Source organism: Prosopis cineraria, unplaced genomic scaffold (genome assembly GCF_029017545.1).
Source record: "Prosopis cineraria cultivar Desert tree isolate PC_DT_omini unplaced genomic scaffold, ASM2901754v1 PC3, whole genome shotgun sequence".
In the NCBI taxonomy this organism is placed as follows: domain Eukaryota; kingdom Viridiplantae; phylum Streptophyta; class Magnoliopsida; order Fabales; family Fabaceae; genus Prosopis; species Prosopis cineraria.
The window spans coordinates 43,105,639-43,132,679 of record NW_026555334.1 but is presented as its reverse complement, the minus strand read 5'-3'; the positions used below and the strand labels follow the sequence as shown (position 1 = coordinate 43,132,679).

At 34.8% G+C, this 27,041-nt stretch overlaps 3 protein-coding genes across 3 annotated transcripts; all 3 read right to left on the bottom strand.

Moving 5' to 3' along the window:
- Positions 1-311: 311 nt before the first annotated feature.
- On the bottom strand, positions 312-4,742 carry LOC129306514 (mitochondrial import inner membrane translocase subunit TIM44-2-like). Its single transcript, XM_054947151.1, has 14 exons — positions 4,455-4,742; positions 4,232-4,338; positions 3,855-3,938; positions 3,644-3,719; positions 3,033-3,077; positions 2,543-2,947; positions 2,395-2,463; positions 2,226-2,290; positions 2,054-2,122; positions 1,887-1,959; positions 1,639-1,743; positions 835-906; positions 659-721; positions 312-575 (listed from the first exon to the last, which is right to left on the bottom strand). The coding sequence occupies exons 1-14, from the start codon at positions 4,527-4,529 to the stop codon at positions 444-446; spliced, it is 1,440 nt and encodes a 479-aa protein (XP_054803126.1). The 5' UTR covers positions 4,530-4,742; the 3' UTR covers positions 312-443.
- A 1,984-nt stretch (positions 4,743-6,726) lies between these two features.
- On the bottom strand, positions 6,727-7,659 carry LOC129304414 (uncharacterized). The gene is made up of 2 exons (XM_054944059.1): positions 7,382-7,659; positions 6,727-7,297 (listed from the first exon to the last, which is right to left on the bottom strand). The coding sequence occupies exons 1-2, from the start codon at positions 7,600-7,602 to the stop codon at positions 6,976-6,978; spliced, it is 543 nt and encodes a 180-aa protein (XP_054800034.1). The 5' UTR covers positions 7,603-7,659; the 3' UTR covers positions 6,727-6,975.
- Positions 7,660-12,223: 4,564 nt separating this feature from the next.
- On the bottom strand, positions 12,224-25,160 carry LOC129306046 (structural maintenance of chromosomes protein 1-like). The gene is given in 19 exon segments (XM_054946361.1): positions 12,224-12,521; positions 12,633-12,860; positions 13,100-13,351; positions 14,306-14,682; positions 14,769-14,878; positions 15,171-15,340; positions 16,458-16,666; positions 16,752-16,783; positions 16,786-16,840; positions 17,001-17,140; positions 17,203-17,310; positions 17,673-17,783; positions 18,866-18,989; positions 19,084-19,354; positions 19,645-19,911; positions 20,298-20,536; positions 21,436-21,669; positions 23,473-23,709; positions 24,298-25,160. Coding segments are annotated over 19 exon segments (3,609 nt in total). The 5' UTR covers positions 24,694-25,160; the 3' UTR covers positions 12,224-12,472.
- Between the last annotated feature and the right edge of the window lie 1,881 nt (positions 25,161-27,041).

The following is a 27,041-nucleotide window of genomic DNA, read 5'->3' as shown; positions in this document are numbered from 1 at the left end:
CAATTTATAAAACACTTTTAGACAAAATTTCACACATCAATAAAGCTCATTAAAAACACTTCACAACCTTACTTTTTTAAGACAAAAATATAAATTTTTAAAAATGCCTTTCATTTAATACTCCATTAAAAAAATTATATTGATGAGAAAAAATATATGAGAAATAATATTAAAAAAGAATCACTAACAAATCTTTTTCTTCATCGAAATATCTTATATTTTGAAATGTTAAACCTTTCTCAGTGTTATATATATATGGGAGGGAGGGAGTATTATTCAATATCCTATCACATTCTTATTATAGAGAAGCATACAGCAGAATAGCTTGACATATTATTAAAAAATAATAAGAACGTGACTAATTTTAAGACAATGAATCATTGCAGGAATGTAACGGGGGCAATAATTATACAACAGCCTCAGCAGTTTTTGAATAGAGTGATTTAAATGAGGGCTCGGACTCCTTCTTGTTGCATCTCTCTTAGTCTCCACATCAAATAAATGCAATCTTCTCCTCGATCTTCTGCTTCCATTTGTTGTAAAGCCCAAGCATAATAAACCGTGTGGATTGTATCCTGCACAAACAATCGGAAACAAATTCGTGTTTCATTCACCCCATCCAGATGGTACATCACTTGCAGAAAAAAGCATCACTTACCTTGCCTCCTTCTGTAATTGACCCATTCCTGCCACGTACACAATAGATTTGCTGTGTTTGAAACTGAAAATTCATTCAACAGAAAACAAACTTTTAATTTCACCACCAAGTATATACATTCAGTCACCTAATCTTGTGATTTAGCAAAATCCTTCTAGAAGTGTATATTCATATACCATTACGATGATTAAGGGGGAGGACCCCATCATCTTGGTTTCTCTCACTTCAACCTCGGATACATGCAAAATCTGCATCAGACGTCAAACATTACAAAGGGCACTATATCTCGAAAGGGGAATGTAGCTCAATCATATACATTATACAGGTAAATATAACAACCAAGAAGTATATAAATACGATCTACAATTGTTTTATATAAGTTAAGATTTCAAGAAAAAAAGGATGGAAATGCTTGACATGCTATTTGATGACTCCTTAAATTTTTGTGGTTTGCGGGTTATATGTTTTAGTAGATTTAAGGAAGTTATCTATCCCTTTTGATTCAATTTTGGTCCATTAAATACTATTTTTGCTCAATCCTTTCCCTTGCTGCAATAGTGCTTTTTAGCTTTAGTTGTTATCGTGTGTTTCTAGTTGTTTATGTAGTGTATGTGTGACTCTAGGTAACCCTGAACAGTTTACGGACAGAACCTGATGAATATACTAGACAAAAAAGTAGAGTTCCGCTATTTACGAGAAGCACCAATAACAAGACATGGCTGTAACCCGAACTAATCTAAATCTAACTTGCATTAGTGTGATTACAATTACTTTATAAGAGACCATGGAGAAAAGGATAAGAAGAATAATAACTACAACTTGTAAAAGCACAAGACGCATTCCTTCTCTACTATGACCACTAGTTGCTAAATTTTACTTCTTATCTATACTCGATATATCATTAGGTGTTATCAACACATTTCAAAAGCAAATAATTTGAACAAGAAAAATGAAAAGATTAAACAAATTAGCACGCTCACCTTGTTATCAAAGAAGATACCATTACTTTGGTATGCAGCATGTTCTGCCTTACAGCGTTCAATGAGCTCAGGACTACAATACTTTTTCAAAACTTCAACATCTCCCTGCTCAAGATTATTTATAATTCGTCTAGGGAAAAAATGAACTTGACTACGAATAGATATTATCATGTTAAAAAATGAACTGCACTACAAAAGCACATTAAAGAATAAGAATTCCAACATTTCTGCAATAGTCTAGCACTAACCTTGACGTAAGCATTAAGCACTGGTTTTATTGCCTCCTGAACTTCCCCCACAAATTCCGGCAATGAGAAATAACTAAGCCATGCAAACACAGCCAAAGGAAGATGTCAACAAGAAGACTTGGTAAAATATAAGTGGCCACAATGAAAACAAAATGAAAGAGACATACGGATCTCTTTGACAAATTTCCTTGTATGATAGTGCGGCATCTGACTCTTGAAACATGCTATCATTTATACTGTAATAGGGTCAAAGTAGATTAGCAATTAACCTATTTTGGAATATAACCAGTCACAGTAATTCTAAGCACAAAGGGGGGTGAAAGAGAAGCCAGGGCTTACTCTTGTATTTTGTGAATAATGGGGTTGTCACTGGTCTCATATCTTTCACGCAAGTCTTCTACAATCTGTCAGTTTTAGCATGCAAATAAATGATGACTTGGGAGTCAAATATGGACAGTTTTCAAGTAATTATGTTCGCAGAAGAACGAACATTAGGAGTATAACACACCTCCTGGCCCTTTGACTTCACAGGGTCACTATACTGAACAAATCGCTTGGATATAGGATGGCCCTTCACCTAAATAGAAGGCAAAGAAATAAATTGATGGGAAGATTGTTAAGACCATCCAATAACATAAAACTTCCTAACAAGTTACCTTCTCCTTAAATTGACCAAACTTCTTAGCCCACCACGATTGTTGTGAGGGCACCACAAGAAGTTCTGTTCTTGTACTCGTTTCCCCACTTGATTTGAAAGGAACATGCGTTCTCTTTGTCGGATTACTACTTATCTCCTCTTTCACAATATCATATCCTTTTTTGGCTAGGTTGGCTATCTTTGCTTCCTTCAATTTTTTGAAGGCCACAGAAACATTTGGGGAAGAAATGGTTGACTTAAATTTGCCAAAGAAAGAGTCTGCAGCATTACTGGACCCAGATTTCTGATGTTTCTCATCCTCGGATGAGGTCTGGCTTTCTTGTTTTGCATCAGCATCCTGTTCAGACAGAGAACCAGAAGATCCTAAAGAATCCTGCTTTCCAATCCCAAAAGTTTCTTTTACCTGAGTTATACAACAAATATAGACAACAAACCATCAAATGTCATCCCTTGCCACTTCCTTGCCAATTAAAAATTTTCAGACAAACCTCCTCAGTAGCAAATGAAATCTTCTCTTTCACATTTTCAGAAACCTGCAAAAAGAATTATTTTTGGAAATTAGAAACTTAGCAGTTTATTTACAATAGATAAGAGCCCTAAGCCACAAATCCCAGAACTGATAATAATATAATGTGAATGGAATACATTGCAGTCTAAATGGAGGCAAAATGATGTAGGCAAAGGAGAGTGTGATGATAAAATATTTTCAATATTATTCAATAGGCAGAAAGGTCTAACAAATGGGGAGAGGGCCTAGGACTATTTATACCCAGACACAAACAAACAAATATTGACATAAACTAATTTTAACCTAAATAAAATCAGAAAAGAAAAGATAAAGGACCTAATTCAAAAATCAATGAAAAACCCCCTAACTTAAAAAAAAGAAAAAAAAAGAAAAAAGCCAAAGACAATTACTAAATCACAAAATAAACACAATTTATACTTTATATTTTTCTATGACTAACATAAATCTTCAATCCTCCATCACAAAACATCTACAATGTAAGTGTAATGGTCTTTTTGAAAGACAATGATTTCCATTTGTGAGTCACTTATTTGGAGCACAGCAGAACTTCAACATGAACTGTGATAATACCTTCTTTGCGGCAGCTTCAGCATCTGTCCACACTTCATCAACCTGTTTGTACAGCTGCTCAGTTTTCTGCTTTGTTCTGCATTCGCCATTTCACCATCTCAGGCCCTACATTGAAGTGTCCACCCAGCCTTGACATACAACAGTATGTCTTAGCCTTTAAGAACTAAAAAAACAATACATTGCAATAAGGCCGCCACAATACAAGATTTACCTTTCTCTAAGTCCCTCTTTTACCCCTCGCAGCTCCTCTGCTTTATCCTTCAGCTCCTTCACAGACTGCTGGAATTCTGGATTTCTATGGCCATGGAAAGACAAGAAAACACGTACAGCAGCCAGTTATTAACGCAAGAGAAAGGAAGAAAAACTCGTGGATAGACAAATGAAGAAGCCATACTAAGCAAAGAGAAGCATAAGCGAAAGGTGACTGTTCCAAAATTTAAGTGGTAACTCATATGATGAGTAATAATAAAGGACTCCCCTTCAACAAGACAAACAAACAAATAAATAAAAAGATCTCTACTATCGCTGTCCATATCTTGCCACCATTGCAATGGCCGAAAGAATGAGTGACTAAATATCGTGATTTACCTATCAGCTTCGCCTTTCAGTTTCTTAGAGAATTCATTGAAGACACCATATCCACGAAGACTCGAACACCTATCCGCAGTAAGCAAACGCAACCTCGTGCTTGAAGCCTGTGAAATTGGAAATCCCGGATGGTGGGAATGGTCGGTGAGCAAACAGAGAATGTTACCCGCGGATATTAGGAACAAAAATAGATTTTTGTCATTAAATGTGCGAACAAACAAACCTGGCGAGACGTTAATTGAACAAAAAGAGATCGCTTGGACAGTAACAAGTCGCGAACCAGCTTTCTGCCAGCCATTTGAAGGGCTTAACTTGAGGGAATAGTCGACCTTTTTTGTCTCGGGAAAAATTCAGGTCTCTTGGGATGCCTGATCTGCAGCGACTACGCTTATGTTTATTGATATTTCTAAATTTCTAATTTGTAAATCAATTTCCCATCTTGAAGAAGAAAAAGATCTTCAAGCTCTAGGGTTGCACCGATCAGAGAGCCCCCGCGTCAATTAAACTTTGGTCAAATAAACGTGAGTTTGTATTTGGTAAATCAAAAACTGATTTGAAGTCTTTATCAAATTTTTTTTTTAACGATTTAAATTTAAACTTACTTAACACTTGACCTAACTTATAAATTTATTTAAAAATTTATTTAAAAATAAAACTTTTTAAATAAACTCACATTATAATTTTAAACATTTTAAATATACTTTAAGGTTATTATAATATATAATATATAACTTAATTTATCAATTATAATATATAAGAATTGAAAGAACTTACTAATTATAATATAATATGAAAATAAAATGACAATATTAAAATTAATATATAAATTAAATATAATTAAAAATATAACTAGGAGCAATAAAAAATAAATTAATTAAAAATTATATGGTAAAATTAATATGTGTGTGATATGATACATAATATATATATATATATATATAAATTGACCTATTGAACTCATAGGATAGGCATTACAGAATATGTCTAACCTATTCTATTAAATAAACTTAATTAAATACTTAATTTTAATTTAAATTTATTTAATAATTAAGTTAGGTTAGATCTGAAATAAATCTAGTTATAACTCCTATAAAAAGTTGGCCTGTTTTCACCCCTATCCACCCCCGCCAAAAAAAAGGGAATCAGCGCAAGCCCATTTCCGTTTTAAAAAAAAAGCAGTTTGCATGAATTCAAACGAGCCCACCAATAGGCCCAAACTTGTATGGCCCGTTAACAAGCTGCTTTTTTATTTGGAACTCCCATTAACAAGCTTAAAGTTTCACATCTTATCTAATCATCTGGAGTTACATAAAAGACAAGAAAACATTAAATTTTAACCTAACTTAAAACTCAATCTCATGAAAAAAATTGAGTTAAGCAACCTGTTGTTCAATCTTGTCAAATGATAATTCGAAGTTTAATAGGATTAGATTAGGTTCATAAGACTAGAAGATTGATCCTGTTAGTTCAATATTTACTTAGCTTTTTTTTTTTTTTTCTATGAGAGGCAATAATTCATTTCAACTTAATAAACTCAATTAAGATAATAAAAGCACTTGTAATCATAATAAATTCATAGTAATTTTCAATAAGAAGAAAAAAATATTTCAATTACAATCCAAATAATTTAAATTTATAACTTCAATAAAAATAACACTCAACAAACTTCAACAATACTATACTATAACAATAATTTAGAAATAAACTCAACAAATCTTCATACAATTATCTCCTTAGTATCAATTACACTTAAAGCATTTATCAAGAATAAATTAATTATGATCATATTAAATAAATTAATAGGACTAGATTAGGTGGTCTAGATGTCCAATCTCCTGTCCAATTCAACCCAAAGAAATAGTTTGATTTTTTTCAATTTTTTTAGTCTTAAAGAATCAATGTTTATATAAACCGAATTGGATTGAACTATCTTAAGTCAAATAAGGTTAGGTAGGATCGAAAAACTTTTGTACAATCTTAATTTGACCATGTGTACCATTTTCATTTTAAGCATTTGAGATTTTGAAATACTAGTACATCAGATAATTAAGTCGAATGTTAGTGCAACCTTTTTCTAGTAATATCTAGGTGAATATCTAATGCCACTTCACAAGTCTTGGTGCAAAATTTCATAACTCTAACTGGTGTTAAGAGTCTCTGAATCACATGATGGATAGAGATGTTTTTCATTTTTCAACCTTCATAAATTATCGATCAGTTTTTATTTTTATCAAAATTTTAAAAAAGTCATAAATTATCGATCACCCCATTCACTTTGTAAAGTGTTTTGCCTTAGCTTTACCGATGTTCTTTTTTGTCAATCAAAATTTTATCTATATAAGAAGCTATTCGCACCGAATATTTGTCTGTAGCATTTTCCGCCGTTTGCAGCTTAATCGATCTAATAATTTTCGTATTGACTTGTTTGGAGGAAATACGGAACACATTTTTTTCAGCTAATAAACGTCACAATAATGTTGGCCAAGAAAAAAAGGTTGCGATGCTAAAGCATAATAGATTCGATTGAGTTTCTCGCAGAACCTAATGTCGGCGACGAGTAGGAGGCAAATATAAAAGATAAATGTAGAAAGACGAAGCAAGTTCAAGATTTGATTGACGAGTGAAATCAATACTAAATTGAGAGACACACAACCAGTAAGTAAAATGCACCGAATCAACACGAAGATCACACCACACCAACAAGAGAATGGATTTAAGAGTGTGATATAGCGGGGTTGATAGGATCAGTCACAAGCAAGATTAGCCGATGAGAAGCGCTTGGCTTGAGACGAAGCTGCAGCTTCCGACACCAATGCTTGAATGAGCAGCGTCTTGACCTGCCAAGGTCTGTACGGATACCCCTCTCTCGTGTACGAGTTCAGCAGCGCCGCGCTCGCCTCCTTCACCAGCCTCCCAAACGCGTTCTCTTGGTCGTTCCTCGCAGTCGCCTCCGCCAATGTCAGATCCCAACTGTACCGCTCGTAAGTCCTGGAACCGAACACCTTCCACACAGTAGACGTCTCCGGTACCATTCTGGGCCACTTCTCCCTCCTTCCACTCCAGAACCTTCGCATTAACAGTTCAGGCAATTTGCGTAACATAATACGAATGTTCATAACTGGATTAAAATGTTGAGAGAAGAGATCTTACTGCGGAGTACATCTTCCTCTGGTCCTGGTGTAAAGGAAGCCAGGCCTCAGCGCTCGAGCGGCAGCTATTTGCCAATCTGAGAATAGTAACAGACAAAATAGAAGGAGAACACTCATCTTGCAGTTGCAGGACCCCGACCTCTCAACTTGGACTTCCATTTGGGAATCAATACTCCATTTTACACTCTCCGAGATCTCGGTTCTGAGATTTCTTCTTCTCATGGTTTTGGATTTCAAGCACTGGCGTCTCCCCTCTCTCCACTTTATCGAAACTAGTGAAAATTGATAACTTGTTTGTTTGCTTGACGCATGTTTCCATATGGACATTTTTACCCCTCCAATTTATCGTTAGATTCATCTCATAATTACATAATAACTTCGAACGAATGATTATTGGACTGCGCTGCAAGCAATTAGAGCTGAAAAAATAAACTGACCCGATCTTAAAAGATTGACTTTTAATGAGCTTAAAATTAAAAAGAATAAGTGTGTGTTTGATTTTCAGTTTGTTAAAAATTTATTTAGTGAAAGTTCATTTGGTGAAAGTCAGTTTAATAAAAGTAAGTTGTTGTAACGAAATTTGTATTTGGATATATTTTTTCAAAAGTCAGTTTAATATATTAAAAGTTGTTTTGTTTGTGATAGTAAGATGTGTTTTTGAATGTACAATTATCAAAAAATACATTGATTTATAATTTTTATTATACAAATGTAATATATTCAAAATATTTAAAAAATGTAATAAAGATTATAAATAACATAAATTTTGATCTATAATGCTAAAAATTTGATCTCTAATTATTTATATTTTTTAATTTGTAATTTTAAAAGATGTAATAAAGATTTATAATTTTTATTATACATTAATGCTAAAAATTAATATGATTAATTACTCAATTTATAATACTAAAAAAATTGATACCTAATTATTATTATTAAAATGATAATTATATTTTTAATGAATTAACAATTTTTTAAATAAAAAAATAAAAAATTAAATTTAAGATAGTATAGTTAAATAACATCCTACTTTTCAAATTCACTTTTCAAAAGCTTCAAATAATTATGTTTCAGAAATTCACTTTCAGCTATTGTTTGAATGTACTTTCAGGATGTGCTTTTTTGTCAAATATTCTACCCAAACAACTTTCAACTTTCTGAAAGTGAAATTTTGCTTTCTGAACGTGAAACGGAGGAAAACCAAACGGACCCTAACTCATTGAAACTCAAGTTTTTTTTTAAAGAGTTTATATCTAAAGCTCAGCGCTAAGGATGAAGGACTTAGAGTTTGTCCTGTGAGTTTCAAGTCCTTTTATTTTTTTAAATTAAAAGTAATTTATTCATTTTATTATAATATAAAATTTTATTTTAATGTTAAATTATATAGATAACATTTTAATCTTAATATCAACAGTATCTTGATTATATAAAAATTTCTTTATTTTAAATAATAAAATATTAAAGTTTATAAATTCTTAATTTAAGTCATACAATACGAATCATATAAATATAAAAATAATCTATTATTAAAAAATATAATTTAAAAATATTAACACATATACACAACATAAATCAAATTATTGTCTAGAATCTAAATTAGATTAAACAATTACTTTTTTGTCCAAATATATCATTTTTCAAAATTACACAAATCAAATTTTATCTAAAAGATATTAAACAAACCAAAGTATTATATAAATTTTAATTCTAAAAAACTACTATAACAACTAAATATTTGAAACATTATCAAAAATATCAATAATATTATCATAATAAATAATATTTTAAAATATAAATAAATAAATAGGTTTAAAAGGGCTGGCCCTTGACCCTACAGGGTTAACCCGTTTAGTCCCTCTATCCATTAAAGTTGGTTCTTATATTTAAAGTTTTAAAATTTAAACCTGACTCTAATAATTATCAAACTTAAACGGACTGATTCTATGGATTTGGCTTGTTTTTGGACCCTAAAAGCAACGCACCACTTAACAAAAATTACAGGGAGGGAGTCTGTGTGGGTGGAGCTTGCTGCTCACGTGAAGGAGTTGCATTGATGCAGACTTCAGGGTGGGGGAAAACACTTTTTTTTTTTTTTCAAATAAATTATTTTTTAAACCTGGGGCAATTTTGTATTCTTGATTCATCTTTCTTTTTCAGGTTAAAACACAAAACTGCCGATATTTTTATCCAAGCACACCCTATTTTTATAGTATTTTTTGCACAATTTTATCCCAATATTTTTTATTTTAATACAATATCACCCTATTACCATGCTTTGACCTTTAAAAATTTAACAATTTTGTGTCCCAGTGGCAGCCACGTAGCATTCCATGTAATCTTTTGTTTTTTTCAATTCTTTTTCTTCCTTCCTTCCGTCTTTTGATTTCTTTCTTCGTCCACTTTCTCAAGTCAATCACAAATTGATGGAAACTCAAAACCATATTCAAATCAGATTCAAATTCAGATGAAACACTTAAAAGCAAAAACCAATAAAAATTGAAAACCACATCTAGAGAAATCATACAGTATTGATTCGGAAATTAGATTCAGATTTTGGAACCACAAAGACCTGGGATGGAGAAGACGCATCTCGTTATCATCGTCATAGGCATGGAGGAAGCTCTCTCATTCTCATCGTCGGTGCTAAAGAAGAAGAACTCAGATATATGAAGTAAGGTATAGCCAAATCAAAATGAAACAAGAAACTTAAAAAACTTAATGCCAGAAATGGATAAACCATAACAATCAAATTAAGACAAAGATTTGAACCCAAAAAACTTAATTAATAAACCCTGAAATTAGCGTCGGCCATCAAAGAAAAAAAAAACAACTAAGAATAGTCATGAACCCAAAAAAAAAAAAAAACGATGTCCACGAGCCTATGCTTTGGTTCTAATCTTGAGAGACCATCACGAAACCAAAAGTTACAACAATTTGACTTTCGCACCTTGCATGTTGTCTACACAATCGATTTTTGAATGTAAAGCCATATCATTTCGCTATTTGGAAATTGGACGAGCCAGACCCTAGCCATAGCAGAGGGAAGGAAGAAGAAGATGGTGAAAAAAAAAATGACAATGACAGGGAAGACAAACAAAAACAAGACTTATTGCTTAGAAGAGCTCGATGTCAGAGTCAGTATCGTCATCAACTTCTCACACATGAGCTTTTCCTTCACTCATTATCCAGACCAAAGAAACCCTCGACCCTCCTCTCCAACTTCAAATTCAACTTATCACTTCCTATGTCTTGATCTGACTCTGTCGCACCCTCGACGCTCTCTCGTGCCTCCAGAAGGAAGGATCAGCAGAGAAGGTTTTCTCGAACTATCACTCTAAAATGGGAGTCAACCATCATCGCTGGGGTAGGAAGAATATGTAGAAGAAGAGGGATGAGGGTTCGTGAATGATATCTAGGTTTGGAGGAGGAGGAAGATGATGATCATGATCATGATGAAGGAGATCTAGGTTTGGAGAGAAGTGAAAATGCAAAACATAAGGGGATTTCATCAGGATGCTAATGTGGAAAGCCAACATTGTTTTTTAAAATCAATCCGAACGGTCGAACTGGTCCGACCGTTGACCTCTCTAAATTTCGATTTGGTTTATATGAGAAAATTATTTTAAAGATTGAGCCGGGTTGAGTCGTTTTCAACTGGGAACCAGAATCAAGTCAGGAATTGAATACAATTTTCAAAAGCCAAACTGTTAAAAAAAACTTTTTTATTTTTTATCCAATTTTTTTAAAAATGACTAATTTTTTTAAAAATTGACTAATTTTTTTAAAAATTGACTAATTTTTTTAATCATTTGATATTATGTTGTATCATGTAGCTTATTAAGTCATGATAAACTTAAAATATTTGGTTTTTTAAGTTAAGTAGTAATTTTATATGTATTTTTTATATTTAAATTATTATATACATATATAATTTTTTTAATTTAATTATTATGTCACCGGTCTGACGATTGGTCCAACTAGTGAATCATGTGAATCGTGAACCGTTGATTTTTTCGGTTCAATATTCGGTTCAATTCTGAAAACATTAAAGGCCAACAAGGCAATTAACGTTGAAATTTGTTAATCCAACAGTCAATGTGATCTAACAATTAGGTCAAGACAACATTATACCCAAAAAAAAAATATTGAAGCAAAATTATATCAAAAAATATTTTAAAATATGAAGTGCGCCTGGGTGAAAACGTCAAGGGCTGTTTTGCACCTAAACCCTCCTTTCTACTTCTTTTTCAATTTTGCACCTAAATCTGACCCGGAACTCGATCTCTGATTCAGGGTTGAAGCCCAGTCTGAGTTTGCTAGTTGTCTAATGTCCATGGGGCATGGGCCCAGTTTCCCGAGTTGAACCCGAGGTCCACATGTTTTGGGAACAACACCATTAACGACATTCCTCATGCCGTAATTCTCCAAGCCAATTTAGTGGTTAAAAAAAATCATTCTTAAGTTTCACACACAAAATTATTAAGCATCCAGCGTCACGCAGCTTCGTCCGCTTAATCGGCATACGCAAGCAACATGTTCGAACTAATTTAACCGCAGGTGCAAATATTCTTCCACCCTCCTAAACATGCCTTTAGAGGCCCATTCACTTCATTATTCTCATCTACAGGTGCAGGTTCGTCACCACACGCATGTTAACAATCGAATTTCACTAAACTTCTTGTACTCAAAAATAAAAATACAATTTTCGCTGACTCCAAATCCCAAAAAGGTCAAACAATTTCCTCGTGAAGATAATACTCAAACTACAGGAATACTAACTGCATGGAAGAGACATTCTAGATGAATCGAATACATATGTACAGCAAAGTGCGCACATTGGTCATCTAGCTATTGCGTTTTGCATTGATTGAACTTCTAATGTCACAGCATCCTCTGAGAAAGTCATATTTACAAAATATTATAAGTAAAACTGACATGGCAACTTCAACATAAATCATTGTGACGAAGGGTGAGGATGAGACATCAATCAGAATGCGAGGTTATTATACACAAGAGAAGAATGTAACTAGGGCCTAAGCTATCAGCTATGTATATAGCAGGCTCATAATCCCTTGTAGCCTATCCATGAATTTTAGGACTCGCGGTATTTGGTCAGGTCAAATGTCAGAGTTCTCGAACAGCTGTAGAAAGCAAATCATGTGTACCACATCAACTTGGAGGATCACGTGGATTTACAACAAGAAGGAAATCGATGCATGTTGGAATTTAAATTCAATCATTGTCAAGCTTACCTTCTCTCTGAATCACGGTAAACCCCAACCAATGCTTCAGCTTTGTCATAAAAGGTATCCTTCAAGGATATCACAATACTTTGAAAGCCACTGCCACCATCAGCATCCTGGCTAGCCCTTGCTCCCTCACAAGATTTGGAACGAATAAATCCAGCAACCTTGGCAACATTTAAGTTGTCCAATGCAGCATCGACTTCGTCCAATATGAAAAAAGGTGAGGGCTTGTAACTGAAACAAGAAGCAAGCAGGGTTAACAGAACTCAACAAGCAGATCACATATGCCACTATGGAGCATGGTTGCATGTTCCAGATGTACCCAGCATGTCCCTTGCAAGAACTCATGTTTAAAACCAAAAATGTCAGAAAATGGCTATATACAAGACATTGCAATTCAGATTGAGCTTAGAAAATAAAAATACAAGAGTAAAAACATGCTTGAGATACGGGTCCGTATTCATGACACTTACCTGTGGATGGAGAATAGCAAAGCAAGTGCAGCAACAGTCTTCTCCCCACCAGACAGTTGCTCCATATCACGAAAGCGCTTTGTTGGGGGCATAGCAGTGTATTTGATGCCATGTAGAAATGGATCATCTTCATTTTCTAAATTTAAGTATGCTGTTCCACCCAGCGGATGCGTGTTGCTCTTTGTAAGTTGTTTGTATATTTTATCGATATTACCAGATATGTGGTTGAAAGCATCCATGAACAACTCATACCTGAATTTAATTAAATAAACCTAGCTACATCAGAGAATAGATGTGATTCCCAAACATCAAATACAGAAAAAATTCCCTTGTTTCAGGATATCAAGTAATAACTCAATCAAAACCTAGAGCCAAAAAAATCAGTGAGCAACTAAGCGAGTAGAACATAGAGAAATAAGCTGATACCACAATATAAATCAGACGAGAAAAATGATACTAATAGAAGAGTTTCATAACTAGAAAGATCTATAAAGGAAACGAGGTAAGTTAATCATTGGCTGTAGCTTCTTCCCACCACTTACCCAAAAAAAAGTGTGCTTATCATATCATGCAGGTGACCAATAGCAGCTTGACCTTTTAATGCCATCCTTAAAATGAGAATTATATTACCATTTGAATCAATGCAAAACTTGTGTTAAAGGATGTTCATTTTTAGATCATACTATACCAGATCTAGTCAAGGGATCATTCACATTCCTCCTGGAATCCATCATGTGAATACAAGATAGGTGATTGCAGCAAGGAACCAAAAATAATAGCTGTATATAGTACTTGGAACTTGAGACGCAAATTATTGCATTATCGTCAGATTTGGTAAATAATATAATAAACAAAATATAGGTGTTTCTTCTTTTTGATAACACTAATTTAGGTGTTTCTGAGTGGGAAACACATTACTTTCCTCGTGGCATACCAATACCGATTTTTGCCTCTTGATCTCAACAAATGTTTCTCTTTCTGGTAACATGTTGCACTACTTGTTTAAACAAATAAATCAAACTGGATACCAGTGTCAGTCTAGAATCATTTCCCAAAGCACCCCTATCTTCTAACCACAACTAACCATTTCAGTTTCCACCTCATGTCTTTACAAGCAACCTGACATTAAGATTCCTTTGTATCTTTTCGTCATATTTACCATAAACTGTTGGTAAACACACACAGCATTTAATAGTATAAACATACCTCTTCTGCTTCACTGCATTGAACCTATCAGCCTTCTCCTTCTCCTCCTTCCTGACAGCTTCAAACTCTTCAGTTACAGCCCTTTCCTTTTCCAGCAAAGCTTCATATTGGTCTAATGCCTTCAAATTCGGTGCTGTTCTTTCAATTTCAGATGTAAGGGAATCCATTTTTTGCCTAAATTCAACCTCAATTTTGTCCCTGTCAGAGTTCTTCCTATCCTTCAGTGCCCTACTTAGTTGATCAAAGTCAAAAACTGGACCTGGTATTGAAGTACCAGTATCCATTGGATCTGCTATAATTGGCAGGCTAAGCTGTTCTAGTTCACACTTTTCTACAATTTCCTGCTTCTGCACAATCAACTGCTCAATCTGTGCCTCCTGTTTATGACCGTAAAGATGGGTTCATTTATCCATAAATTGTACTTTTAAGTCGCAAAAATGGACAAATTTATCGCCACCCCCACCTTTGAGTTTATCTGACGATTAAGTTTGGATATGCTTGTTGTGGCTGAAGAAGCACGCTTCTTCCACTCTTGGATATCCTTCTCACAATCTTCCGACTTCAATTTCCACTCTACAAGAATAGAAGAATCAGACGCACAGAGAAAAATAACAAATAAATGGGACGTGTGTGTAGTTCAGTTCCTATCAAGACCAATGAAACTGTGATTCCAACAATTTCAAATGAGAACCTCAAAGAAACAGCTCATGTCAACCTAAGATAACCAAGGAAAAACCCTGATACCCCACTCCCTTTGCCCGAGAATAAAAGGTGAAAAAGAACCTTGGCCATAAATATTGTAACGGTATTTTAAAATTCTATCTAGGTAATATCATAATGTAAAATGACGAGGCACCAAGTATACCCTGAACTTCTTCCTTAAACTGGTTAATATCTTCAGTAGCTTTCTCAGCTGCCAGCTTCGTTTCAGCCTCTTTGTGCTGTACTTGTTTTAAATCATGCTCAAGAGCACTCAAAGAAGATTCTAGTTCTCTAATCCGTGTAGTCATATCCCGATTTTGCTCATACTCCAACCTGATAGTTATTGAAAAAAAGAATATTAATGAATGAATGCATTAATTAATTTAAGAGCAACTAAACAGACAACGACTAGAGCTAAAAAAAAAATAATAATAAGACACAATTCAAATACCATTTGTTTTAATCAACTACACTTTTAAATTTAAAAATACTCCGAAGCCCAAAGTTTTCACATAGAGTACAAAAAGAGGATGCGCACAAAGAAAAACCTTCATCAATTGAAACTATTTCACGTGCACAAAGAAAAAATCTGTGTTGACTTCACTCAAAAAAAAAATCCTTGTCAATGACAGCAAGAAAATAATGATACCAATAACAGGAAAACACTCAAGTTGAATTATGACTATTGATTCAGAGATGTAACAACAACCATAACAACTACAGATTGTATTTGCCACAAAACTACCTCCATATTTTCACGTTCAAACACATTAGTTAGCAAACTTAAATCAAGATTTTAACAAACTTTTTTAAGAAACGTAAATTAGTTAACAATAACTCATTGCAGTTCGGAAGGATTAGTTAGCAATTTGTAAACCGCATTATTTGTTGTTTATATAAGATATTATTTTTAAATTTTGTATATAAATCATAGAGAGGAGATTTTAAAATCTGCAAACCAATAATGCATTTATGCTCACCATGTTTGATAAAAAATGCTAACAAATATTGATTCAGAGACATAACAACCATAACAACAGATGGCATTTGCCACAAAACAGCTTCCATATTTGCACGTTAAAAGACAGAAATATAAATCTCCTGAGTGCTCCTTAAAAATACTGCTACTTTGAACTCCCCCCTTATACTATTTCTGATGAGAGACAATATATCACGGGCATCAGGCAGATGTTTCCTCACAATCCACCTATTTATGCTATTCATAGCATAGACATTGACGGCTATTGTCATTTTTTCCCTTATACAATCACATAATCAAGTAAATATACAAGTTGATGCAGCTTCAATTCAGCACTCTGGCAATTCAAATACACTTTCAGCAAAGCAGAACAGAAGTTGGTCGCAAGCTCAAATACTATTAAATAGAAACCCTTCCAGGAGTTTAGGTGCAAAGAACATGAGTGAGAGAGAGAAGGGGGAATGAACGCACTGATATTTTAATTTTGATAGCTGGCTACTCAAGCTCAGCCTCTCCTCTGCTACATTTTGAGCAGACTTCAGTTGATTTTCTTCATACTCACGAATGTTAGCAACCCCAACTGACTTGCTGAAATCTTTGTAAATCCGATCAGTAATTTCATTGATCCTCTTCTCCAGCTTACGTATTTCTGCATTCCTCTTATCAATAGTGCCGTTTAACTGCAAAGTGTAAACACTAGGTAACCTCTTCGGTAAACAAATGCATAATCATGACTAAACCAAGTCATCACAAACGTCACCTTACCTTCTGAAGTTCTGGACTGATCCGTTCAATTTCTTCTTGATTATCTCTTTCTCTCGCCTCAAATTTGAAAGTTTGTCTTCAATGCTTCGCTGTAAAAAAATAGAAACATAATTAAAGATGATATAATTGAAATTCCATTAGCAGAGGCAATAAAAAAGTTACCAGCGTAAAAAATATTCTTATCTATTACTGGACCAAGACTAGCATCCATTTTTTAGTGAGTCCGTATATTCTGAGTGGGTGAATTACCTTTTCAATCTCAGCATATTGAATTTTCTTTTCAAGTCCACTAATTTTTCCGGATGCTTCAGACTCTTTAAGGTGCATATCTCTTATGGATCCTACCTCTTCCAACTCAGATTCAAAATTCTCCTTCTTTTTCTTCAGGCCTGAAAAAAGCATGGTTACTGCTGGAACAAATTGGCTTTGACTCACATTTCAAAAAACAAACCTTCGATCTTTTTGTCATCCCACTGTTTTGACCTAGCCTCCATTCCACCACTAGTGCCTCCAGTCATTGTGCCAGATTTTGTCAGCAGAATTCCTTCCACAGTTACAACTAGTCAAAGAACATGTAACAAAGTTTTACTTTTGGCATTCTGCAAGCAAAAATACTTTAAAAGAAACCAGTATATCATGCTATATCCACAAAATCAGAAACATTAACATCCTCCACGAGGAAGAAATAATACTAGATAAAGAAATAATAAATAAGCATCTAAAGAACACAGAATCAGTGAGTAAAATAAATAAAAAATGTGACTTCCCAAGAAGGAAGTTTAACAAGAAACCAGACTAAAAAGATAATAGAGAAAAATAGAGAATTTAAATTATTTATTTCCTTTAGGTTCTAATGATGACCATATTTGACATGAGAGTAAGATACAGAACACTTAGAACACAGGGAGAAAGCATACTTACCTTTGAACCTCTCACCACTCCAGCTCAAAACTTTGGCCTCCTCAAGATCATCACAAACAAGAGTATTCCCAACAGCAAAGAGAATTGCCTTCTCCAAGGCAGGATCAAACTTGCCCTAGTTAAGTTGAAAACCTTGAAGCACTTTTTCAGTCCATAAGACATCATTTTACTTGAAAAAAAATACTCCCTCTATTTAAAAATGTAAGGCATTTTTTGAAAGGGTTAGATGTTCAAAAATATAAGACATTTTTTTAGTCTTTCAAAGTGTAATCATTGACGTTTTTTCCAAAGTGCCCCCTATTGAATAAGTTGCTTTATATTTATTCTAGGGTAAAACACCTTATTAAATAAGAGTAAAAATGAAAAAATAAGTTAGTTTGAAAAAAAAAAACTACTTTATCAGGAGGTGAGATTCAATTAAAAATGCTTCACATTTTTTAACGAAAGAGTATAATTTACTGGAAAGCAATAGGCACAGAAAAACAATCAAAGATGCGTGATGGTTTGCAATAATCAAAACAATCACAAGAGGTGATGCATAAAACAGTTACGCTAGACCACCAAATAAAAGCAAATATTATGCATTTATTTTTTAGGAAGTCAAAGATTAGACGTAAAGCATGAAGAATTTTGATGAACAGCAGCCACAACAAAAGATTCATGACAGAACAACGACTCAACCAACTGAAATGCCAACTTAACAATCCGCCTCCTAAACAAAACACTACTCCTGTACCAAAAGGAAGTTCATTAACAAAAAAAATAATGCATAAATATGCAATGGCTAGACAAAAGCACATTGAAATTATCCCATTAAAGAAAGCACTTTGAAATTACTAGAGAGAGAGAGAAACTGAAATTAGTTATAAAATGGGGTATAATGCTGAATGATACATCAGCAGTCCCAATGGGATTGTTAAATTTAGGTAATGAATCTCATTTAGTGGGATAAAGTTTGTTATTGTTGCCATATTAACATTCAATTTTAAATTGTTGATTAAAAACAAAATGTTGTGTCACAAAGGCCAGGAAAGAAATTAAGTAAGGCAGTGCAGTTCCCATGGACAAGCCAACTGCAGAAGGAAAAATTCAGGGCAATTCTCAAACAATAAAAGAAAACATCTATAAACCAAATATATATATATATATATGCAACAGGGTCTGCAAAAGAGTCATTGGTAAAAAAGGATATTGGATGACATCAAAAACCAGCTTTGCTGTGCCACCTAATGTGCGCAATCTTTCAATAATTGGCTTCACACGAACTGATTGCAAAGGAATAAATGTTTGTGGAGGAAGCCTCTGATCTTTCAAATACTGTAGAGAAGAAAGTGATCAAAGTTCTAATTAATACTAACATAAATAATTAATATATATAACCGATCAACTAAATGAAGGCCATCATTAGCACCTTGATGCATTCCTTCCCAGTCTTTTCATCCTCAACTACAACTGCATCCATAAATTTACCCATAGCAACAGTAACAGCTAGGTTATACTTCTTCTGTGTTGGCCTACAAAGATCAGTCATGCGGCCATGGACTCCCTGAAACAGACGTTTGAGACTCTCCACAGCTTGAGACAATTTTGCATCTCTCTCGTTTTCATATCGATCAGCCCTTAATTCACGAAGTTGATTTTCTATTTCACCAATTCTAGACCTCAAATATTCATATTTCTTCCTGCACATGAAAAGTAACAAAAATTGTAAAAAATTCAGAACTTCATCAAAAGAAAGGCACACTGAATATCAACAGTAGATATATCATTTCATAAAGCATAGGCACAACAATTTCTGCAAAACTTTATCACTAACAACCCCTACCCCGCCGCACAACAGCTCCTCCTTTTTCCTCAAGAGAAAGGATAAACATTTTAACCCATCAGGGCCTTTAAAGGTCCTTTAAAGAAGAGTTGGTTCTAGCCTCTAACCAATACAGAGAGGAGAAAATGAAAGAACAAGTTAAATTACCTAGAATCTCGATGTCTGTCCTGCATCACACGCAATTCTTTTTTCAAATTTGCAAGGTCATCCTTATGTTTAGTAGAATTATCAAGAATTTTTTTCAGCCTTGTTCGCATCTGTTCTTCTTGTGAATTCAATTCAGACTCCCTATTCCTTAATTGTTGAAGATTTTCATCCAAATTTTTTTGAGCTTCGCTATCTGCATGTTGTTGCCTATCCAGAAGTTCTTTCTCCTCCCTGAGCTTTGCAGTTTTCATCCCAGCTTCCTCTTTGCTGTGACAGCAACATTTTGATCATGAATTCCAGTAACAGAAGAAGGAAAATCATAAGGAAAAGAGATACACCTTATCCAGACTTCCAGTTAATGGAACTTTCTCTTTGACACTAACCAACCGTTTCAAATCTTGTCTCAAACAAGAGAACAATGCTCTAACACAATTACATACAAAACCAGCACAATCAAGCAATTAAAAACAAGTACACTAGTTTTGATGCACACTGCACCAAAGATAGTCTGGATTTCACAAGAAATCCCGAGCTAAATATTAAAAAAATGGTGTGTTTCAACCATGGCTCAAAAGCATAATGCAAATAGAAAAAATAAATAAACACTGTCTGACAAAGAACAAGCTACAAGGTTTCAGGAAATATATACTCACATTCGAAAATATTCCTCCAAGTCACTGCCATCTAACTTCAATTCATCACTGGCATCTCGACTCTTTTCCTGCAGATCTTCCAACTTGGCAGTGAGATCTCGTATACCCTTCTGTAGCTCTGTTATATCATTAGCATGTTTTCTCCGTTCTTCCCTTTTTCTATCTAGCTCCTTCTTCCCTTTTTTCATTTTTGAGTTAATACGAGCCATTTCCTCTTTCAACTTCAGAAGATCAGGTTGCTGTAAGCAGCCCAGGGAAGCCAGAGAACAAATTTATTGAAAAGACAGAGAAAAAATGAAGGTAGTATTTTTTAATTCATTCTCAAGAGATCAATATGAATACAAAGTGAGTCTATATACTGTGACCCCCAGATAAGATGCATGAGACCACAACATAGGGCTTAGAAAACATGCAGCAAGGAATTTAATAATGGCATGCAAATCTTGTAGACACTTCTTTCTTTCATACATTATTGCTTCAATTAACAAACCCAGGTATGCCAACAGTATAAAATGGGCCTAGAGGGAGCAAAAGGAAATTGACATGTATAATTGCAAAAAATGATTATATACATCGAAAACGTCAAAGGTTCCACGAACCCATTGAAGAATCCACATACGTATACGAAGGTAGCTAAAATCCAACTAAAAGAGTCAACCCATAAGCTTATGAGAGGAAAACTTGGTCAGGAACCAATTTTGAGGTTATCAAACTCACATAAATGTTTTATGGGTAAAAACATTCATTTATTTACTTCTACAAAAGAACTGAGCCCAACAGTAATGGAGATTAATATAAATTATCGGTCAAATAGACCATTTATTCACTCCGATCCACTACAGGTCCTAAAGCCCAAAGTACATTAAAGCACAGTTTACAAGGGTGAAAATTAATTGCTTCTCTTTCTCCCTTATGGTTGGATGTTTTGGCACTACAACCATGGTCAGGCAACTGCCCAAAAGGCAACATCATCTTCAAACTGGAAATTTGTGTTTACAGCTGAATCACAACAAAAATTAGCAAAGTTTAAAAATTAAAGCACAGATCAACCTATGCATGTCACTAGTAAGGGATGACAATTAAATGCCAACAATTATCCTAACTCATCCCTTCCTCCCCAAAGTAAAAGAGAACTCACATTTCTGTCAAGTTTATTGCTCTTCTCACCAATTCTCTTTTCACATTGTGCAATCTCTTTCAGATATTTTGCCTGTTCTTTCTTCTTTTTACTAGCTTCAGCTTCAAATTTTTCTAGTTCTTCCATGACACCTTCACGACTTTTTTTCTCATCCTCAAGATCGTCAGTTGTCTTTTCAATATCTCTTTCTATATTGAACAACTGCCACAAGAAATGCTCTTGCTTTATAGTTTTCTGCAAAATATGCGAACATAATTTAGAGTGCATCATGAGAAGACTGTTGTAACATTGCAGAGAAAAAATGGAAAGGAAATGGAAAGTAAATAAAATGTTCATACATAAATCCTAATTGAAGCTGAAAATACTGTTCAACAAACCACTGGTCATTTCATAATGTTGAAAGCAATTAATTTTGCAGACGTATAAAATGTTCCAAGACAAATGTACATTTGTTCTATGAATTCAAGAACATTAAAGAGCGCAAACACAATGCCTGGATCAACTAGCTAGGGGATTGATCCAACTTAACCAGAGGTCTTAAATTAGAGCCCCAGATATGCAGCAGTGATTAAATTCCCGGTCAGAGATATGCCCTTCACAAAGGTGGAAGCAAGTTGCTGACCAGATTAGTATGGTTCAAAAACCTAGAACATTGGAGCAAAAGCCAAAAAAAAAAAGAAAGAAAAGAAAAGAAAAATTCCAACATGCACGCCAAGACACTGAAGTGTCATAGAAATGCTAAACCTTCACATATTTCAATCCTAAAAGTATTTGAGCATCTATACCACAGTTTTGAAACAAAAATAACAGTAAGAATACCAAAGTCCATCTGCCAAGCATAATTTTCTTTCTCAGCTTACTGCAAATGTCCTTGCAAAAAAAAAAAAAAGAAAAGACGCTGCACCTATGCTCAACCTCTTGATATATTCATAACATTCCCAACTAGAAGAATTTGAAAGCAAAATGTAGGGAGACTGTTCAGGTCCAACACAGACAATTAGCATGTCAGCTTACAAAATTGGGTGATGGATTTATTCTCTTGAGTTCACATGTTTCTCTTATCTGATCAGAGTTCTTTTTCCCTACGTATGACTTCTCATCATTTTACTTTTCATCCCCCTTTCCTGTTGGGCCACCAGACCATTTTGTATAATTCTTTAGTCCCTTACCCCCTGTTAATCCAGTGAACACTTGTTCATGAAAGTTATAAGCGACTTATTAGGATTTAGGAGAATAACCACATACAAAAATAAAAGGATGTAATCCGACTTTCCTTCAAATTTGGTCATTTTCCTTATAAAGCCCTATCGGTATTCAATCAGGCATTTGCCAAAGAGACAAGGATGGAACTCACACATCTAAACCTAAACCCAAAGCAAAAAAATAAATAAAGGACACAAAAAAGAGAGAAAGGGGAGATGGAGGTAGGACTGCTAGTCCCTCAGGAAATAAGTAGGTCCAAACCAGGAAAGACAGAGAGATGAGAGGGGAAAGGAAGCCATGATAGAGTAGGAACAGTTGAGAGGGTGGTTGGAAAGAAGCATTTAAAGGAAGAAACTAGGGAAAAAAAATTGGTAAAGGACAGACTTGGGAGAGAGTTGGCCTAGAAGCTTTTGTGCATCTTGTTCTGTGCACAGGTATGAACTATGACTACGACTTTTAGTTTGAGTCCCTGTACATGTGGAAGTTCTGTGCTGTGCATTGTTGAGGAAGCGTGTCTGTGAAAGTAAAGTGCTACGATCCTGTGCCAGTGTGAATCTGTTTTCGGGCTTAAGTTCCATATCATAAAGACTGTAACAACTCCTGTTCCAGAATTATAATATTCACCAGAGTAGTTCCTGTTTTGTGGCTGTGTCATGGCTGCTTGTGTGTATTTGGTAGTTTCTATCAAGGAATAACGAAACAAAGCTGCGCTATTGGAAGTGGAACAATAAGAGATAAAGTTATAAAAATATCAAGTGCACACAGCTGGAAACTACTTTATATCAATATATGCACCAAAATACCAGAAAAAATCACTGAAACAGGTAGATGTACCAGTTGATCCTGCAAACGAATGTGCTTCTCTGCTTCTTCCTTTTGCTCTTTCTTCTGCTTTCTCTCCATAACTACAGTCTTCTTCTTCTGATAAACAAGGGCTGATTTTTCTTCAGCCGTGGCCTTTTCTTCTTCAAATCGCTCATAGTCTCTCTTAAGCTCATCAGAGCCAGATATCTGCTCAAGAAGAGCAGTAAGCTCTTTTGGACTCTTCGATGCAATGGATTCCACATCACCCTATATAAATTTATTATTGTATATCAGCAAGTAGTTAGATACCACCATTCAGGAATTGTGTCAATGAACAATGACACAAAATACAAAGCACATTCTGATATTTCAAACTTTACATTCCTATCAATGATAACCTTGAAAAAAAAAAAAAGAAGGAAGGAAGGACAACCAGAATTATCCTAATTGCAAGGGATCTCACGTTGTTGTTTTACAGAACTTCTTAATAGATGAATAGGCTTTATATTATTGAAATCAGCTATGCGCAACTAAAAATAACTATGAAATCACTACAATGGGTTTCTAGTCTCTCGTTCCGCTTATTCTTCCATCTCTAAACCTTTTTTGCCACGTGTTCAAGCAAAATAATAATAATAATAATAATAATTGACACTCCGCGGGTATTCGCATGGCCAGGAAGAGCACACTACTCCACACCCATCGCGTCCCTCTCTCTCGGGCTCTGAACCTAAGAGAATTTAGACTCTATAACCCTGTACCAATTGAGCGTTTGGAAGAACTAGAAGTTTAGATAACTACCAGAAACTGACATAGAGATTACAACAACAACAAAAATCGTGCTTTATAAGTAACCTGAAACACCAGGAAATTGCGAGCCTTGACAAGAACACCAAGTGACTTTAGTCTACCATTATACACGTCCCACGTTACGGGACTCCCATCAATCCGGTATTCGCTCGCGCCGGCGCTCGTGATAGTCCTGGTGAACTGAATCTCCGACCCATTGCCCAGCTGATAAACCAAACGAACGAACGCCCTCCGTCCCTTCTGTTCCTTTTCCTTGTCGTCATACGCGTAGATTAAGTCCTTGAGTTGAGCACCACGCAGCTGGCCTGTCCTTACCCCGAGCACAAAGCTAATGGCGTCCATAAGGTTCGACTTGCCAGCACCATTGGGGCCAATAATTGCGGTGAAGTCGTAGAAAGGACCAATGACTTGAAGACCCTTGTAAGACTTGAAATTTTCCATCTCCAAGCGATGGATTTTTCCAGGAGAAATCAGGGAGGCATGATTCGGTTTTACGAAACCCTAACTTCAGTGCTGAGATTTAAGCGCCGGATTGAAACTAAAACCCCGAGGTAAATCAAAGGTGTATCTCAGCAACAGCAAGTGAGTCCAGGTATAAATTGAGGATTGACTGTTCATGAAACACGAGAAGTTTCAAAGAAATGGGAGGTCGATTGATGGCACAGGATGTCAGGGAGAGAAATTGGAGATTTTCGGGGAACAAAATAGAACAGAAACTCCGTAGGGTTTGACTGGATTGAAGGATGAATTGAGGGAGAATGGAGTCTGAGAATTTAGAGAGGGAGAAAGGAGAGATTCGAAGAATTGGCGGGAGGATTTTGGCAAATGAGCCTCGTTTTCGTTGTTCTGCTAGTGGGCGGAGTGGGAGCACTTTACTCTTGCTGACTGTAACGCTCCAGCCCAAAGGCACGATTTTTGGTGTGTTACGCTACACTGATCAGTGTAGTGTAAAATAAATCACCATTAGCATCGTCAATCATCAATTTTTAACAAAAAATGTACTAAAATTTACCAAACTGAGTTTTTTGTTTTCATGCCAACGCCTTCGCTAATTTCACTTCACTTCACATGAGTAATCCTCTTTTTTTTTTAATCAAATCATTTGATATCTAGAAGTTATATTGAATTTCAATTAATTTAAAAGGATCACAATAACATAACAGTAATTCTTGATTACAGAATAATGCAATTTGAAAAAGGGCTAAAGTGAAATTTTTACCCTTATATTTTTCTCAAAAAGCGCTAGATATATTACTGATTAGTGAGACAATTTTAACTTTAAACTATTTTTTTCAAATAACACAAAATCCCTTCCGTTAGTTAACCACTACAATAGTTGTGATTCCTAAGGAATTCAATCATGGGAAAAACATCGAAATCTGATTCTTTAATGCACCTTATGGAATTCATTGAATCCCGTGGGATTCATCCCTTTAGACCTTAATACCCTCAGCTTCTATACTTCAATCGTGACACCGCACACCCTGTTTTCTTGTCACCTTTATTTTGTCCTAACAACTCCCCCATTATTTCTCCCTATCTCTAGCGACCAATGCGACGTGGCATCATCTTCTTGGTTGTGTAACATCCGGAAATATAATCATAGTTAATTAACTTAATGAGTAAGATTAGTGAAATAATGAGATGTATGGCCAGAGGAGCCTAATCAGTGGATTTGGCTTTGATTTCAGTCCTAATTGTGGGTCCAATATGAAGTCAGGCCACCCAGATATCGAAAATAGGAGAAAACAAGGTTGGACTGTTGCTTTGCAACATGCTGTAGCGCATAAGGCCAATATTGATTTCAACCTTAATTGTGGATCCAGTATGAAGGCAGGCCACTCGGACATTGAAAGGGGGAGAAAACAAAGATGGAGTGTTGCTATGCCACATGCCGTAGCATGAATCACGTCTACTGCGATGCATAAGCCAATATTGGAATGAGAGGAGACCTTTCAGTGCCATGCACTGCTAGGCATTGTCAAATTCTGCAAAATAGTTGCAAATCAAGTAAGAAATTAGAGAAAATAAGTTAGAAACTAAGAATGAGTGACTTGAGCTCTACTAATATTTACTCTTGGACAACATTGGGAGTATTTTGGAAGCTACAAACACTAAAGGTAACTATCATACTCATTAATCTCTCAATTTCTTCTATATTTATGAGTTTTTTGGTTAAGGTTTAATAATAGGAGGTGATTTTTCGACCTATAGGAGTTATGGATCCAATCCCATTGGTTAAAATAGGCATAATGAAAATAGTTTAGAATATTAAAACTTTACATTAATGATTTTATGTATGGTTAGTTGGATAAAGCCATTAATATATGAAAATTGTAATAAATGAGGTTGTTCGATGTGTTTATGGCTCATTAATGGTGGTTTAATAACTCAATGAAATCTAGTGAACCTATTGGGTGCAAATGGGCAGTGAATTTATGAGATTGGTAAAACAGAGAATCGTGGAATCAATGTTGATAAATCCCTGAGAGTGAGATTATGATGATATTTTTGCGATATAATTGTATTAGAATTCATATTGGCATCATTTGAGCTTGTAAGAATCTTTTGAAGTGATTAATGTGGAGGATAAACTTTTGACCTCTTAAAGGTTTAAAATAACCAGGAAAAACCTAATTTATAAAGTTGAATATTAGTTAGTTATTTGTTGAAAATGGGTTAACTTGAATTATGGTTGATATTTTTAACTATTGATGCAATTTTTGACAAAATATTGAACTTGTAAATTGTGGCATGATTTTGAAAATAGTAACCTTTAGCAAGCCATC

Bases quoted from the DNA above. Each gene is read 5' to 3' on its own strand.
- LOC129306514 (XM_054947151.1), bottom strand. From the start codon at position 4,529: ATGGCTGGCAGAAAGCTGGTTCGCGACTTGTTACTGTCCAAGCGATCT. The intron at 3,720-3,854 runs GTAAATCTTGTA...TGGCGAATGCAG, and splicing joins AAAGAGGGACTTAGAGAAAG to AACAAAGCAGAAAACTGAGC. The intron at 1,744-1,886 runs GTTAGTGCTAGA...AATCTTGAGCAG, and splicing joins TGCTTAATGCTTACGTCAAG to GGAGATGTTGAAGTTTTGAA.
- LOC129304414 (XM_054944059.1), bottom strand. From the start codon at position 7,602: ATGAGAAGAAGAAATCTCAGAACCGAGATCTCGGAGAGTGTAAAATGG. The intron at 7,298-7,381 runs GTAAGATCTCTT...GTTAATGCGAAG, and splicing joins AGAGGAAGATGTACTCCGCA to GTTCTGGAGTGGAAGGAGGG.